At 36.4% G+C, this 18,908-nt stretch overlaps 2 protein-coding genes and 1 pseudogene across 2 annotated transcripts; all 3 read right to left on the minus strand.

Annotated features, from left to right (window-relative positions):
- Positions 1 to 8,610: 8,610 nt before the first annotated feature.
- LOC111730054 lies at positions 8,611 to 8,729 on the minus strand (annotated as a pseudogene).
- A 3,532-nt stretch (positions 8,730 to 12,261) lies between these two features.
- On the minus strand, positions 12,262 to 15,394 carry LOC105302086 (vasopressin V1a receptor; the record flags this gene model as incomplete). The annotated part of the gene is made up of 2 exons (XM_011375027.1): positions 12,262 to 12,545; positions 14,755 to 15,394. Coding segments are annotated over 2 exons (924 nt in total), but the record flags the coding sequence as incomplete, so codon positions are not given.
- Positions 15,395 to 15,396: 2 nt separating this feature from the next.
- LOC105302096 (vasopressin V1a receptor-like) lies at positions 15,397 to 18,828 on the minus strand (the record flags this gene model as incomplete). Its single annotated transcript, XM_011375036.1, has 2 exons — positions 17,839 to 18,828; positions 15,397 to 15,629 (listed from the first exon to the last, which is right to left on the minus strand). Coding segments are annotated over exons 1-2 (1,212 nt in total), but the record flags the coding sequence as incomplete, so codon positions are not given.
- Positions 18,829 to 18,908: the final 80 nt, after the last annotated feature.

The raw sequence follows: 18,908 nt of genomic DNA on the forward strand, positions 1-18,908 counted from the left end.
GCCCGTTTTGTAGTTGTTGTTGTTGTTGTTGTTGTTGTTGTTGTTGTTGTTTTTGCAAAAGTCTCTTACCTGCTTCCTTTGCTGCAGTCCTTGTTTCTCTATGGTCTATTCTCGACACAGCTGCCAGAGTCATCCCATATACCACACATCAGATTTTTTGTTCCTTGATGCAAATTTCCATTGTTCTTCCATTTTAAATTGAATAAAACCCCAAGTCCTCCTTAAGTCCACCAGATCCCCTACCTCCACGCCACGCCCTGAGCTCTGACGTCATCACGTACTCCTCTCTACGTCACTCATTCCGCTCCAGCTTCCTGCACCTTGCTGACCGTCATTCTCCTGTCTCAATACCTTACCCCTTGTTGTTTTCTCTACCTGCAATATTCATCCCTTAGGTGTCCACTAGACTCCCTCACTGTCTTCAGTTCTCTCTGCTTAAAACAACATATTATAGAAGAGCTTTCCCCCATCATGCCGTATAAAATGGTCCCTTTTCTCTACGCTAGTTGCTTGCTATTATGTCCGTATCATTTTCTAAGTAGAATTTATATATTTTCCTTCAACACAGTTTTTGTTTGCTTATTGTCTGTCTTGTTGACTAATATACCACTAGTGCCTAGAAAACGCTATAGCATCTAGTAGGTAGGTATTCAATAAATGTTTGTTAAGTGAACGCTGTTATTATGTGAGGATGACATATAATACATTTGCAGTTAACAATATAAGGATCTGAAATGACATGAAAACTTTTTATATGTAATGTGTCTCCTGGGTGCCAGCCCTGTGCTAGAAAGTTTATAATAGAGCTTCCGAGAATGGGTGAACTTATTCAGTAAAGTCATTTCTATTTAGAGTTTTAACTCTGTTCAAGAATTGGATTGATACATACATAGGTGGAATGATTATAGAAATGCCCACAGAAATAAAAAAGTTTATTTAGTCCACTAAGACTTTAGATACTTTTAATAGGGGGGAAAGCCATCCATTTCGTTCATGAGGGAAAAAATTACCATGTTAATACTTCATTAGAAAAGTGATGTATATTGAGGTGTAACATAATATAATTGTTTAAGTACATTATGATAGATGAGAGGGAAATGATACAGAATAGAGAAGCTGGGGTACCAATAGCAGATTGTCCAGTTCTCCGAAACAGTACCACCTCACTGGTAAGAGAAAACAAAAGTCATGCGGGCCTGGTTTTAAATTCTTGCTCTGAATTTAATGCCTCTGTGATCTTTGGCAAGTTGCTCTGAACCTCAGTTTCCAAATTTAAATAATAAGCTTTCTCTAAGTATTAAGGATAAAACTATAAGGGTCATACTGAGGACAATGTCTTTCAGATTTAGAAATATGCAATAAATAGTAGCTATTTTTTATTTTTCTCAGGATGGATTCACTCTCATAAAGATATTAGAGTCTTGTTAAAGAATGAGCGCTACATGTAATAATTAGAGAAAGAAAATTTAAGTTTCTATTATCAAAGAGATCCTTAATGTTTTACTTCCGTGGATGAGCACTGTGACTTCCCATATATTCTAAATGTTTTACTGAATCAATGCTGTGACTTTATTCAAATGCATGCTTGCTTTTAGCGCCTCTTGGAAGTCTTTTTGAAGCTCATTATTTTATAGCACAGAATCCAGTTTGAGGACTAAGCAGTCTCCTTTTCCCTACCTAAATGATCTGAGGCTCCTCCAACCCTAATGATCACAAGGCAACGCTTGGAGGGGGTCTTAGAGTCTTAGGTTGTCCTCATGTAAGAAAGAAAGGCTATAATATGTGTAATGGAGCCGAGGAAAGGGGCTGCCCAGATGCTGGCTCATGAGGATGCCCTTTCTTCTTTCCCCAGTGTAGTAAATATCACCTTCTTTTTAAGTTCTGAGTTTGTAATCTTACTTTCTACATCATAATGATGTAATACTGATTATTGAAATAACTAAAATATTGATATAACTATATTCAGAAGGTGGAAGAGAGAAGAGGTAGAGGTAGGGGACTGTGCTGAGTTTCTCATAACAGGAAGTCCATAAATGCCTTAGGTAAATAAACAAATTAGAGAATAACTATATTATTTAAAAGTATAGTGGTACTTCCCTCTGTAAAACTGAATTATTTGTCATCATCTTAATACCATTTGATTTTTTAAAAATTATATGCATGTATTACATTGCTAAAATAGGAAAAAATAAAATGGAAAAGAATAAATAGTATGAATATGTTAAAGTTAAAGATGTACACTTATCAATGGAACATTTTCAGTGAATTATGATGTTACTATGAGATGACTATGTCTAGGTACTATGAGAGCACAGCTTAATCATCTTGCCTGTGGGAAATGACCCTTTATGGGAGAGACATTCAAAAGTCTCTCTTAGAAACAAGGGGTTTAGGGGATTAGACTTTATGAGATAGATCATGATCATGAGCAGTTAGATAGGGAAAATCTGTACCAGAGGGCAGTGTTCCCTGTTTCATCAGAAACATAGGCTCTTTTCTAAAGTTACTTTTACTTTAGCCTTTGAGTTCTCAGGTCCATCCTCTTTTTCTGCATTCCGGGTCTGGAATCTGGTGACTACAAGGGAAATCCTGAGGGCAACATTGGGGTGAATAAAGCAGAGTAAGGAGCCTCAGAAACCACTTCCCAGGAAGTGACTGGACTGAGCAATTTCATTTTACCTTGCCATTACAAAGGCTGCATATACCAGATATAGCACTGATCTGGGATGACACTTTGAAAATGGTTAGGCAATACTTTTCATCACCATATAGGAAAAAGCTCCAAGACCCTCTAAGGTCTTACTGCTCAAAGTGTGGTGCACAGATCAGCAGCCCTGTTATCACTAGGGAGGCTGTTGGAAATCCAGAATCTTCTAATCAGCCCCAATGAATTATAATCTGACGAATCAGAATCTACACTTGAATAAGATCCCTGGGTTATTTGCAAAATAAAGTTTGAGAAGCACTGGTCTGAGGAACCAGGATGCAGAGACCATCAGTGGGCTGAAGAGAATTATGCAAGTGAATGTTGAAGGGCCAAGCTGGAAGGAGTTGATCTCCATGTGCAAGTGGGCTGGAGCCAGGTTAGATAGCAAAAGCTAATGAGTACAAGGCAGGGCTGCGTTACAGGGTAAATGGGCCAGTGTAAGGTGGTGACTGACATCAATGTCTGATGTCAGTTACTGGGAAGGGGAAAGAATTTTCAGATTAAGAAATGAAACAGTGTAGTTTAGAGACTTGTCTTGAGCTCCTTCACCCTGCCATCCACTCTATCTAAAGCTGAACAGGCAAATTGTAAAGGCATGCACAAGATGACTAGAAATAGGGACCTGTTTCAAGGTTAAAGAAATTATAGCTGATGAGAAGGCATTTCTCCCCTCTTCCTGAAATGTTCAGACATATATTCTGCATTTGAATAAGAGAGAAAATAACACCTAATTAAGCCTGAAATATTCAGAAAGAATGTGAAAATTCATAATCCAAAGATTTTAAATAGTAAAGACTAATTGTGGTAGCTCTTTATTCTAAAGAAGGTATAAATCATATTAGCATTTTATTTTCCAAAGATCCCGAACTTTTTATATCTCCTGGAATGTCATGTAGGCCTTGAAAATCATAGACTTATACTCTCAAAATGCAAACAGAAAAGGCAATGATGGTTGTGGAATAAATTAACTCTGACATACTTAACCCATGTTTGACACCAAAACAATACCTTATTCACCTACTCAAAACACTCATTCCCACAATATGTATATAATCACCCATTGACAATATAAAGATTTCTATATATTTTAAAAATTTAAAATCCCTTTCCTTATTGAACAACTTATATATTTGTTTAAAGAAATTATTAATTTTAGGTAATTACTAATTTTACTTACTTAATGCTTAGGTAAGTAAGCCATTTTAAAAAATCACTAAGAGCCCTATTTTTATAGTCATCTAAACTGTAACCATCTATCGAAGTTCCTTCAGGATTTTTACCAGATAAATGGTAATTAAAAATAGAAAGAGAAGGAAAAAAAAAACACTTATGCATATTTACAGAAATTTCCAAATGGCAAATTGTCCTCTTGTATCTTTGTTATTAGGATCTCTGTTTCCACCCCAAGCAGCTAAACCATTTATCTGCACTGTTTTAGGTCTGAGGCTGGACAGATTATTTGGATGCTGTAGTAAATAGCGTTTCTACAAAATGAAGCAATCGAAGGATGATTATCAGTTGAAATACCTCTAAAATGTTCATATTTTGTGTTTATTTTCTCTGTTTTTCTTTTTGAAAAATTGAAGTTAGATAGGAATCTTATCTGAGCTCTTTGTTATCTCCAAGTACAGTCTTTGGGTTGTTTGGCTTTTCTAAAGGTTTTTACTGTTTATAGGCTGTTCTTTTGCTTTCAAGAGCTCCTTAAGAGTAAGCAATTTTTGGCACATTCTGGGCCCGGGATTTCTCACTGAGAAGCTACCAGACTTGAGGGGCAAGATGCATCATTCACAATCAGATTGTGGAGGAGCACTATTTCTTTGAAAAATTTTGTTTTACTGCCTAAAATTGAGCCACAGCTGGAAGGTGAAGACTGGTAAATGAAGGATGCTTTTAAGTTGGAATGAGGAGGAGAGAAAGGAGAAAGAAGAGAGGGTTATAAATGCCTTTAGCAGAAGTTTTGACAACTATCTGGGCTCAAGTGACAGGCTAAATATGGCAGGATTTTTTTCTCATGTTCCCATTTGTTTTAAAATATTTTAGAATTGTTGTTGGGTCTATTTTATATAATGTTGTTTTACAGAGAAGTAATAATTCGGTAAGCTGGAGCAAATATTTGGGCCAGGGCATAAAAGAGGCGGTGGATATTAAAATATAGCACACGAAACTATAGAGACAGTAAAAAGGTCAGTGGTTTCCAGGGGTTGGAGGGAGAAAAGGCAGAGCACACAGGATTTTTAGGCATTGAAAATATTCTAAATGATAATATAATGGTGGATACATATCATTACACATTTTTCTAAAGCCATAAAAGGTATACTATTAAGAGTGAATCCTAATGTAAAGTATGGACTCTGAGTGATTATGATGTGTCCATGTAGGTTCATCAGTTGTAATAAAAGTACCACTCTGATGGGGAATGTTGATAATGGAAGAGGCTATCCATGTATAGGGATGGGGGTATATGTGAAATCTCTCTACTTTCAACTTAGTTTTTCTGCAAATTAAAAACCGCTCTAAAAATTAAAGTCTTAAGTATCTACATCGCTATCTCTCTATCTCTATTTCTATCTGTCCCATTAGCCTGTGGATTTGCTTAAGCTTGACTGCTATGGAAAGGAATGTTACAGAATTTTCTTCTAAGAGTATTATGGGATGAATATCTGGTAGAGTATTCTGAGATGATCTTGTAACTGCACCTATGGGAATAGAAGATGATCCAACATGGAAAAATATCAAGTGTGCAAAAGTCACACAAATGCATGAAAAGGGCAAAATCTGAACTATTTAGGCATTCTGTGTTCCACAACTAGTGTAAAAAAATGAAGAAAAAATAGGTGATTTAAAAAGCTCAGTGCAGTTTGAATTCTTTGATCCAGGAAAAACAACATTCTTTTTGGAATGAGAATGGCTCTTTTTAAATTGTTATTTTATTATCCATTTCAATTATACGGTACATTGGTTAGACATTTATATAGTTTATGAAACAATCCCCCTGATTGCTCTTTCTCTCCTCTGGCTCTACAGCTAGCTATTACATTACTGCTGGCTACATTCCCTATGTTGTGCTCCCCAACCTTGTGACCTATCAACTATTAATTTGTACTTCTTTAACCCTTCACCCCTTTCTCCCAGTCTCCCAAATCCCCTTCCTCTGTGGCTGTCACCAGATTGCCCTCTATATCTTTGAGTCTGTTTTTGATTAGTTTGTTCTTTTTGTTCCTTAGATTCTGCATGTGAGCGAAATCATATGGTATTTATCTTTCTCTGTCTGACTTATTTCATTCACATAATAACCTCTAGGTCCATCCATGTAATTACAAATAATAGGATTTCATTTTTTTAATGGCTGAGTAATATTTCATTGTATATATGAACCATAACTTCTTTATCCAATCATCTGTTGATGGGCATTTAGGTGCTCCTATATCTTGGCTATTGTAAATTGTGCTGTTATGAACATACCAGTGCATAGATCTTTACAAATTATTGTTTTGGTTTTCTTTGGATAAATACCCAGAAGTGCAATTGCTGTATCAAAAAGTATATCCATTTTCAATTTTTGAGAAATCTCCAGAATGTTTTCCATAGTGGCTGTACCAATTTGCAATCCCATCAACAGCGTATGAGAGTTCTCTTTTCTCCACATCCTTGCCAACACTTGTTCTTTGATTTATTGATGATAGCCAGAGAATGGCTCTTTTGCTTGGGAAAATACCTTTAAGGACAGAGCACTGTTTTGAAAGGCATAGTCTAAGTGAGAATGTTTGAGAGAAATAAAAGTTAAATAGTTCTACAAAACAAAATGGAAAAAATGTTAATTTCTGACAGTTGGAAAAACAAGGGTGTTGGGTCTTGATAGTAAGAGGAGGCTTGAGCAAGACAGGGACCAGCAAGGTCCTAAAGGGAAGAATGATTAGAGACTAATTCCCCTTAGAAGGGATGGCCATGAACCTTTAGGAGAGTGAATATGAATCACGGTTTCTTCTGAGGTGTAATCTATACCCCCACCAAACCCCCCCACCTTCAGGGGAACACCATCATACAGGGCAACCAGTGCTCATAGAATTATTGGAAGAAAAGTGGCAGGGGAATGAATGAAGAAAAAATAGTCACAAGACGTTAACTAATGAACTGTGGATTGAGAGTTCAACAGAAGCATAATACTCCTCATAATAATAATCCTCAGGATGCTTCTTAAATCTAGAGAAAGGCACAGGTTTTGCCTTGTTTTCCCAACTGCTAGTCATATGTATGTATTTATTTAGAGTATCTACATTAGGTCATTAATTAAGCATGTACTATAGACAGTATCTACTACATAAATATGCAAAGATGAAGAGGAAATACTATTTTTAAGATAAACATGACGTGATTGTTGTGGAGAAGACAGAGCAATAAACCAACATTACAATCATTTCGATATGTATTATAGCAAATATTTAGAGGGCATTTGAAAAGAAGAAAGGAAGAAACGCTTAACTCTAGAGATTACAAAGGGTTAAAGATAGAGAATGAATGAATGAATAAATTTTACACTAGCATATTCTCCATATGAGTCTCTTCTGGTGTACAATGGAACTATTTATATTTTAGCTGATTAATAGGACCTTGTGAAAATATGTTTTAGTAGAAATCCTGTTTGTTCTTCAACATTTATAAGTCTTTTAAAATAATGGTGAGTTTTAAAATAACAATATTTTAAAATAGAGACTTCAAACTCCCTTTCTTCCATTCTGGGCATTCACTGCTTCTAGAATTTAAGCCAAACCCAAAATAAGCCTTTTGGTCTATGCTATTAGTGTTTAACTTGTAAAAGGAAAAAGAATAAATTGAAACTTAATATGATTTCAATTTATTAGCCCATGGGGTAAAGAATTCTAATTTTAAATTTTGTTTTATTATTCATTTCAATTATACAGTACATTGGTTAGACATTTTATAGTTTATGAAGTGGGAAAAATTTTGATCTAAGGACCCAGAAATCAGTCTCACCAAGGTCTAGAAGGAAATAGACAGAGATGACATTTTTAGGTTAGGATGACACATATGACCTCTGCTAACCAATTATTTTACTTGTCTTAATACAGACTAAAACAAGATTAATTTGCTTTCATGATTGTTATTCATTGAAAAGGCAATTATAAAATTTCATCTGTTCTTGCTATCATCAAAGAATATAAACATAACATCTTTGTGCTCAAATATAAAGCTATCGATAGTTGAAATCAGCATAATTAACTTAAAATATATTTCATTATTAAATAAGATTATAAAAGAATTAGTTCAAACAAATCTGAGATTTTTAAAAAAGTTTATAGAACCAAGCCAATATACAGTAAAATTAAGGAATAAATTGACCAGTTATTTCAATATAATATCACAAGCCATTTTTTTCTGTAAAGCACTAAATATTAGGTACAATCACAAACATTTCATCATCCATCAAAACCAAGATCATACAATTGCCCCAAGAAAACACACTGAAATTCTTCAACATAGCATAAGGTAGGGGCTATAGAACATTTGAAAAACAGTTGCAAAACTGAAATACTAAATATACAACATTAATTCTTAATAAATTCGTTACAATAATGAGCTTAAACATCATAGAATATAAGTCTGAAATACAGATATACAGGCAACTACCTTCATGTGTGGAAATCCTAATTATATTATTAATAATTGTTAATTAATTAATTATTTTCAGATTTATTCTCAGATTTTCTTTTCTGTATAATATTGGCTAATTTGACCCTGAAACATAAAAATATTTAGTTGACTTGATGACACTATTTATTTATTTATTTATTTATTTATGTTTTTTAGGTGAGGCAACACTTGGTTGACCTCACAGATTGCAAGAACCTTGTCAGTTTACAATCCCTTATTTTTTTTATTTTCTACGCCTACAGCACCTGGTCTTCCTATGTGGTCTCCCATCCAAGTACTTACCAGGCCCAACCCTGCTTAGCTTCCGAGATCAGACAGGATCGGGCTTGTTCAGTGTAGTATGGCCATAGACGCTTTGTTTTTATTTAGAAAATAAATTAATGTAAAGAGATGTGATGTGATTTTATATTATATAAAATAAAATAATGGTGTTTAACTTTTAGCCATAATATATATTTTTGGTGCTGATATACAATAACACATATATTTTTTTCATTCATAATTTACTGGACCTAAAAATTGAGTTAGAACAATATTTTTTAAATGCCTATATATGCAATGGAATCACACAATTTATATGACTCAACCCATTTAGGCTAACTTGGGGACATAACTCTTATGACTAGTCCTTAAATTTTGGCTCAAATTGGCTGAGGTAAAATTATAATCAAGAATCATTCTCTAATATTTATTGTCCTGTGTTACACATGATTCCAAGTGTTGCCAGTGACACTAAGTCTATGTTGCTAGTGACACTATGTACTAACAGGGCCACAGGAAGGGAGAGTGGCTGCTTCTGCACCTCCCAAACTAGCATTCCGGATGGCCCTGCCCTGAGCTTACTCTGGACAGAACTGATGCCTTCTGGGGTGAAAATCCATAAGGTCTCAGTTTACATGGACCTAAAGGAGACTAATTTCTGATATTTGGGGTGAAGAACTAGGCTTGATATCTCCCTAGATGGCTCCTACTTATGCTTTAGTGGTAGAGTAAACTCTGAGCTATAATTTAAACCTACAAAATGTAGGTTTCAGAACCTGAAAAACATAAAACTTTAATGTAATTGGATTAATTTACTTGTGTAATAACTTAATCACCAATGGTTTGTCCATTATTAGGATCTATAATAAGTTTGGGTGGCTACTACATATTATTAGGACTACTTGATTTTTTTTTTTTTTAAATCACACCCTTCCCTTAATCACGACTGAAGTCTTCTTTGATGATAATAGAAATTTTGAATGTAGGACAATATATAATTAACAAAAGAATTTCACTAATTTTCTCCATGGTTATGTTCCAAATAAAATTTCAATATAAAATATAGCTGAGTAATTTTACACCTTAAAAATATATGTCCAAAAATTAACCTGTTAAGCACTTTATGTACTTTAAAATGTACTTAAAATGTTTCTTTTTCATCATCGATTAATATTTATCAGATGCCCAACAGACAATACCAATTTCTTCTTACCAATAGATTATTTATCAATCACAAGCTTCTCAGCCTAAACCACAGAGAATAAGATCGTTTACTTGCCTAGTGCAAAACTAGTCCCAGATCTTCTGGTGTTTCTCCAACCCTTTTTCTATATCTTGTCTCCTGATACATTTCAGTGGAAAAAACACAGCTAGTTGAGAGGCACCTTATTTGACAGACATTCCTAGAAATAAGATTCAAACTGATTTGTTTTACTTATGGGTATATGTCAACATTTTAAACAATCTATACATGAACCATGAGGTTATTATTCAGAACTGGATTTAGAAAAAAAAAAACGGGGCTCATCTTTGTTCTAACCCAAAGGCTTTAGATTTTGAACTGTCAAAGAGAAGTTGTCAAAAGGGCCGACAATATTACAGAGGTCACGGTTACTGAGATGCCTCAAGTAATGAAGAATTAATTAACTTAATTGGTGACTCATATTGGACAGTGCCCTTTAAGAAACATATCTGTTATATTTCAAACCCAGAATTCTAAGACCTGAGGGCTTAAACTCTAAAACTTTTGCAAACATTTTTTATGCATATCAATTCAGGGAGTAAAAGACCTAAGAATTTGGAAAGGCAAGAGAATGAAGAGGAGTAAAGTTGATGGTTCCAGGTTCTCACAGTGCCATCTGGTCCTCAGTTTCTTATCTATAAAAAAAAGTTAATAATACTATTAAAATAACTATTACCTTCTTTAAGAGATGCAAAATATTTATGATTTCTCCTCAAGTCATTGCATGGTCTCTAAGAAGGAAAATATGCCAGACAAAATTGCTAGAAAAAAACCACCAAGTTCCATCAATAAAAAATGCAGTAACAACAGCCAAGTGGTGTTGTAAGTTATGTTCAGAAATGAAAGAAATTGATGCTCTTGGCTGGCTTCAATCTACCTGTATTCAAAGAAAAGCAAGTTCTATTTTTAGATTGGAATTCTTTAGTTAGACAGAAGTCACGCTTAGTGGTGCTGGCAATGCTTTCCAATGAATCAACAAAGGTATATTTAAATTTTAGGATTTTATATCCCAACAAATTCTGGTTACCGAAAAGTAAACAGAAAAAAAGTTGTGCAATTCTGAAGGTCCCATGACTATAATAAAAGCAACCGATAGCATTCATATAGCACTTGACAGTTTATGAAGGTCTTTTCATACATTTGATTTCATTTAGTCCTCACAACAACCCTGTGAGATAAGTGTTATCAACTCCATTGCACAGAAAAGGAAATGGAGACTTTAAGCATTTTTAAGCAATTTGCCTGAAGTCATGCATTTAATAATGAAGAAAGCCAGACAAGGCGCAGAGCAGTTTTTTTTCTGTCTCCTACCCCATTCAGCTCCAAACCCTGCCTCTCCTCACTATGAAACTATTAGAGTGGTGAGAGAGTGGAAAGAAAGCCCAAGTTATTTTTAATTAAATGTGAGGGATTCAGTCTTTAGCAGATTCTGACCTATGAATCTGGATTCTCCAAACATGAAGTAATGAGCACGTGTGTTAATATCCAGCGTAGCAAAGGAAAGCTTGTAACACTGGGCAAAACATGTTTACAGTGGTCTAGAGAAAATCTACACAGTACCTTGGGCAATCCACTTCTACTGTCCTAATAAAACTGAGTATTTCTGATACAAATCTGACTTTAAAATGACCTTGCAGTAGAAAGAAAAAAGATATCTGCAAATTGACATTATTTTCTAACCTTCAGCACCTTAGTACATAATCATCGGCTTTTCACAATCAATAAAACGGGAACCTGAAGGAGGGAACTACCAGTTCTAAAGTTACTGTTTTGAAATTTAGATTATTTATAGCTATTAATAGAACTTTCTTTTTTCTTTCTACTCTTAACCCTCATCCCCCATTCAATCAGCCTCAAGTACTCATGCCTCTCAAGGCAGCATTCTATCTCCAGGCCACTCTTTGAGGCTGCTTATGTGATGCATACATTGATTTTATTGGTTAAACAATTTCTGAACTCTCTTCTAATTCCTTTCAAACATTAAGGCTGATGATGAGCTCACTTTGTTCAGAAAGAAGGCCCCTAAATTATATTACTTCTAAACCAATCAAGCCTTAATTAAATCAGAAATAAAAAGAAAACAAAAGTAAAAAAACAACAACAAGCTATAAAGCCAGGTTATGATTTTTCCTTTAGAAACTTCTGTTACATTTCTGGGAGTTAGGCCTGAAAACTTTAGCGTATTTTTATTAACATTTCATGTAAGACAATTCGTAGCTTTTGACCATAGCAATGTGAAACACAACTAGAAACACAGTCTTGCATCCAATAAATTGATTTATGTTATCTCATATATTTCATCTGTTCTCATGATTTAAGCTGGATTCAGCCAATGGGCCAACGAGTCTGTTACAAGGGTCATGCTGCATGAATAAGGGGCTCAGGTTGAAACAGGAATAAATTTTATGGACTTGGAAGATTTAGGCGAGTCCTTCCAACCCATACTGTTTGTTGGGCTTCGGTTGTTAGTGTAAGAAGTCTGTCTTCGGCTCACACTATCAGAATCTTCTTTGCTGAATGTTTCCTTCATGTTTTGGCAGCACAGGAAGCTTTGGACACAGTCTTGCAGGAGATGGCCACTAAAAAACATGTATATCCAGGGGTTGCAGCAACTATTTAAGGAAGCCAATAATGCAGTGATGGTGATAGCTGGGTTTTCTGACTCTATGAAAAACATAACGGGAAATTATTTAAATAGTCAAATGCAGGTAACTGAGTACTGGATAAACTCATTTTTTTATTGACTAATGAAAACAAAAAAAAGTTATGGGTGAATATAGAAAATGAAGTCTTGTTTATCAATCAGGGAAATAGGTGGTATATGGAAATTAGTTGGTTGTAAATAGTTTCTTAAGCAAGATGCCTCGAAATTAATTCAAACATTTGAAACATGATTGAAATATTTAAGTAGAATAAGTGGGACTTCCAAGAGGTTAAGAATATTAATTTTTAAAAAATTTTTATCCTTCACACTAGCACTAGCATGTGCTAATGGATACAGCGCTTACAGAAGGGCTGCAATTTCAATGACATTTCTAAAGTCTATAATCACATACAACAAATTGTGTTCATCTCAATAACTCAGGCAAAAGTATGACCCTAAAGACCATGTCTAGTGTTTTAAATATTTTAGTATTAAAATATTTTTATAATAAGAAAACTATACTGAATAGGGCAGCTGGAATAAGTCTTTGAAGGATGCAATATTTGTTGTTTTTCTTTGGTTAATTAGAAAATTCTTTTGATTTTATAAAAAAAACATTTTTGATTGTGGTTTGAACAATTATATTATTATTAAGAACAGCTGAATTAAGAAATTCCAACAGGCTTTTGAAATATTTTATATTAATTTGCACTAGTAAACTACATACATATTATAACCTTTCGCATTAGAACTACTGCATTGATAATACGCCTTTTCTGAAGATAAGACCAATCAGCAAGCATTGTCTTTCTTTTGATTATTAAATGTAAGCCTGGGTCTTCTCTCTCTTGTTATGCCAGAATAAATTACAGGTTATTTAATCATACTTTGTGCTAAGATGCTATACTTTTAAAAGTGATCATGATCCATGACTAAGACTGTATTAAAAAACAATGGAAGTCCTGAACATACCTACGCATGAGTGAAGAAGGTTTTAGTAATCATGTTTAAATTCTGATAAAGTATCAACTAGACTGAATTTTTTATTTGTTTGGCAATAATTAAGAGGCTGATAAAATCAAGCAAGACATGACACAGTAAACCAAAAATATAGCATTTATGTTGTATTTTTAATTGGTAATATTATACTCATGCAAGAATTTTCATTTGTTTCAATTAAATTCACTCTCAAATATTTTATTTGCACTTATAACTTCCAAAGTTTATCACGTATACTCCCTACCGCAATCTCAAATAACAAAAGAAGGCAGTTCTTTCCAGATACCTATTTCCTGTAATACATTGATTTGAAAAAATATTTTTTCTTACTAAATACATTTGATTTGAAAACATATTTTACATTTGATTTGAAAAAATATTTTACATTTGATTTGAAAAAATATTTTTTCTTACTAAAAAATATTTTTTTCAAGATACAATATTAAATAATTCTTTTGGGGGGTAAATTCTTGTGAAATTAGTTTTTCTAGTTTGTAAAAGAATTAAAATCAAACAAACTAGCAAGTGTAGGGAACATTCTCGGTAAACTGCTGCAAGGGTCGCAAGGTGTGTAACTAACTGTGTGGTCAAGCTATTGCTGAAAGAGTAATTGGTCTAACAAGTTTAGTTTATCAGTAATTCTGCTTTGAAACACCAGAAAGTGTTAAAATAATTGTCAGAAAGAAAGTAAAAGATTATAATACGCAATGAAACATTAGCTAAATGCTAAATTAGAATTCACTCAAGAATCATTCTTCAGAGAAATATGTCCTAAGTTTTACCCTTGCCCTTACGACATTTCTACAAAATTTTTCTATTAATCGTGATACTTTTTACAAACTAGTAAAAAGCAGTCGTAACAGTGAAAATATTTCCCTGACTTGAAAGCAGGGTAGTAACACAGTGATTAGTGATCGGCAAAAAGTCACTCTGCTGTGTATTTGTGTGGCTGACTCTAAAGTACAGTTTCCGGATTTGCGGTCTTAGGATCATGGCACGCTACAAATGCAGATTCCTGGACCCTATTCCCAGAGCTACTGAATCAAAAAGTCTGGGGCGTGAACCCCAGGAATTTACCTTTTGATAATTTCACCCAAGGTATGATTCTTATGCACACAGAAGTTTAAAAACTACTGCTCTCGAGGATATTATAAAAAGTCTCTCCACCCCTCGCCCCACGGCCCAATCCCTGCACTTTTCTCCATTGTCCCAATACCTACTGATACCTACCGACCCAGGCGAACTCCTCATCCCAGACAGACCACATCTGAATAATGAAGAAGGGCGCCCAGCAAACAATGTAAGCCGTCACAATCACGAAAGTCATCTTCACCGTGCGGATTTTGGCGCGAGAAATGGTCTTCACGCTGCTGACACAGGGCGCGAGCAGGAGTCCATTGCGGAAGGTGCCACCCGCGGGCTCATCGCCCTTCCCCTGGCGCGACGCCGTTTTTCCGCGGATGTTGCGCCAGATGTGGTAGCAGATGAAGCCATAGCAGGTGCCCAGGATGACCACGGGAGCCACGAAGATACCTCCGGTCATCCAGGTCACGTAGGCGCGGGAACCCCAGGGCTGGATGAAGGTGGCCCAGCAGTCATAGGCCTTGGTGGCGTTGTTCACCTCGACCATGGAGAAGACGAAGTACTGCGGCGTGCTCAGCAGGAAGCTCAGCACCCAGGCGGCAATGATCATGATGCGCGAGCGGCGCGCGGGCTGCTGCAGCGTCTTCAGCGGGTGGCACACAGCGATGTAGCGGTCGGCGGTCATGACCACCAGCATGTAAGCCGACACGAACATGACGAACACCTGAAGGTGCTTCACAACGCGGCACAGCACGTCAGGTCCCCGGAAACGGTAGGTGATGTCCAGTCCTTCCAACCCATACTGTTTGTTGGGCTTCGGTTGTTAGTGTAAGAAGTCTGTCTTCGGCTCACACTATCAGAATCTTCTTTGTTGAATGTTTCCTTCATGTTTTGGCAGCACAGGAAGCTTTGGACACAGTCTTGCAGGAGATGGCCACTAAAAAACATGTATATCCAGGGGTTGCAGCAACTATTTAAGGAAGCCAATAATGCAGTGATGGTGATAGCTGGGTTTTCTGACTCTATGAAAAACATAACGGGAAATTATTTAAATAGTCAAATGCAGGTAACTGAGTACTGGATAAACTCATTTTTTTATTGACTAATGAAAACAAAAAAAAGTTATGGGTGAATATAGAAAATGAAGTCTTGTTTATCAATCAGGGAAATAGGTGGTATATGGAAATTAGTTGGTTGTAAATAGTTTCTTAAGCAAGATGCCTCGAAATTAATTCAAAAATTTGAAACATGATTGAAATATTTAAGTAGAATAAGTGGGACTTCCAAGAGGTTAAGAATATTAATTTTTAAAAAATTTTTATCCTTCACACTAGCACTAGCATGTGCTAATGGATACAGCGCTTACAGAAGGGCTGCAATTTCAATGACATTTCTAAAGTCTATAATCACATACAACAAATTGTGTTCATCTCAATAACTCAGGCAAAAGTATGACCCTAAAGACCATGTCTAGTGTTTTAAATATTTTAGTATTAAAATATTTTTATAATAAGAAAACTATACTGAATAGGGCAGCTGGAATAAGTCTTTGAAGGATGCAATATTTGTTGTTTTTCTTTGGTTAATTAGAAAATTCTTTTGATTTTATAAAAAAAACATTTTTGATTGTGGTTTGAACAATTATATTATTATTAAGAACAGCTGAATTAAGAAATTCCAACAGGCTTTTGAAATATTTTATATTAATTTGCACTAGTAAACTACATACATATTATAACCTTTCGCATTAGAACTACTGCATTGATAATACGCCTTTTCTGAAGATAAGACCAATCAGCAAGCATTGTCTTTCTTTTGATTATTAAATGTAAGCCTGGGTCTTCTCTCTCTTGTTATGCCAGAATAAATTACAGGTTATTTAATCATACTTTGTGCTAAGATGCTATACTTTTAAAAGTGATCATGATCCATGACTAAGACTGTATTAAAAAACAATGGAAGTCCTGAACATACCTACGCATGAGTGAAGAAGGTTTTAGTAATCATGTTTAAATTCTGATAAAGTATCAACTAGACTGAATTTTTTATTTGTTTGGCAATAATTAAGAGGCTGATAAAATCAAGCAAGACATGACACAGTAAACCAAAAATATAGCATTTATGTTGTATTTTTAATTGGTAATATTATACTCATGCAAGAATTTTCATTTGTTTCAATTAAATTCACTCTCAAATATTTTATTTGCACTTATAACTTCCAAAGTTTATCACGTATACTCCCTACCGCAATCTCAAATAACAAAAGAAGGCAGTTCTTTCCAGATACCTATTTCCTGTAATACATTGATTTGAAAAAATATTTTTTCTTACTAAATACATTTGATTTGAAAACATATTTTACATTTGATTTGAAAAAATATTTTACATTTGATTTGAAAAAATATTTTTTCTTACTAAAAAATATTTTTTTCAAGATACAATATTAAATAATTCTTTTGGGGGGTAAATTCTTGTGAAATTAGTTTTTCTAGTTTGTAAAAGAATTAAAATCAAACAAACTAGCAAGTGTAGGGAACATTCTCGGTAAACTGCTGCAAGGGTCGCAAGGTGTGTAACTAACTGTGTGGTCAAGCTATTGCTGAAAGAGTAATTGGTCTAACAAGTTTAGTTTATCAGTAATTCTGCTTTGAAACACCAGAAAGTGTTAAAATAATTGTCAGAAAGAAAGTAAAAGATTATAATACGCAATGAAACATTAGCTAAATGCTAAATTAGAATTCACTCAAGAATCATTCTTCAGAGAAATATGTCCTAAGTTTTACCCTTGCCCTTACGACATTTCTACAAAATTTTTCTATTAATCGTGATACTTTTTACAAACTAGTAAAAAGCAGTCGTAACAGTGAAAATATTTCCCTGACTTGAAAGCAGGGTAGTAACACAGTGATTAGTGATCGGCAAAAAGTGACTCTGCTGTGTATTTGTGTGGCTGACTCTAAAGTACAGTTTCCGGATTTGCGGTTTTAGGATCATGGCACGCTACAAATGCAGATTCCTGGACCCTATTCCCAGAGCTACTGAATCAAAAAGTCTGGGGCGTGAACCCCAGGAATTTACCTTTTGATAATTTCACCCAAGGTATGATTCTTATGCACACAGAAGTTTAAAAACTACTGCTCTCGAGGATATTATAAAAAGTCTCTCCACCCCTCGCCCCACGGCCCAATCCCTGCACTTTTCTCCATTGTCCCAATACCTACTGATACCTACCGACCCAGGCGAACTCCTCATCCCAGACAGACCACATCTGAATAATGAAGAAGGGCGCCCAGCAAACAATGTAAGCCGTCACAATCACGAAAGTCATCTTCACCGTGCGGATTTTGGCGCGAGAAATGGTCTTCACGCTGCTGACACAGGGCGCGAGCAGGAGTCCATTGCGGAAGGTGCCACCCGCGGGCTCATCGCCCTTCCCCTGGCGCGACGCCGTTTTTCCGCGGATGTTGCGCCAGATGTGGTAGCAGATGAAGCCATAGCAGGTGCCCAGGATGACCACGGGAGCCACGAAGATACCTCCGGTCATCCAGGTCACGTAGGCGCGGGAACCCCAGGGCTGGATGAAGGTGGCCCAGCAGTCATAGGCCTTGGTGGCGTTGTTCACCTCGACCATGGAGAAGACGAAGTACTGCGGCGTGCTCAGCAGGAAGCTCAGCACCCAGGCGGCAATGATCATGATGCGCGAGCGGCGCGCGGGCTGCTGCAGCGTCTTCAGCGGGTGGCACACAGCGATGTAGCGGTCGGCGGTCATGACCACCAGCATGTAAGCCGACACGAACATGACGAACACCTGAAGGTGCTTCACAACGCGGCACAGCACGTCAGGTCCCCGGAAACGGTAGGTGATGTCCCAGCACAGCTGTGGAAGCACCTGGAAGAAAGCGACGGCCAGGTCCGCCAGGCTGAGGTGGCGGATGAAGAGGTGCATGCGAGACGTCTTGCGAGGCGTGCGGTGCAGCGCCAGCAACACACTACTGTTACCCAGCACGGTCACCACGAAAGTCACGGCCAGCACGGCGATCTCCAGCTTGGCCAGCTCCTCGTTGCGCTCGTCCCTCTGCAGATCGCCGCCTTCCCCGAGCGCCTCCGTTTCCCGGCTGGCGTTGGTCCCGCCGCTGGCCAGAGGCCACCACGGGCTGGAGTTGCCGGCAGGCCCAGCATCCGAGCCTCCAGCGAAACGCATACTGTCCATGCAGAGCCTCCTCGGCCTTGGCGGAGGCTCAGTCCTTTCCCGCCTCCGCTGGAGTGGGCTTCTTGCCGGATTCGTTCTCTCCTTCTCACAC

Source organism: Pteropus vampyrus, unplaced genomic scaffold (assembly GCF_000151845.1).
Source record: "Pteropus vampyrus isolate Shadow unplaced genomic scaffold, Pvam_2.0 Scaffold9, whole genome shotgun sequence".
In the NCBI taxonomy this organism is placed as follows: Eukaryota; Metazoa; Chordata; class Mammalia; order Chiroptera; family Pteropodidae; genus Pteropus; species Pteropus vampyrus.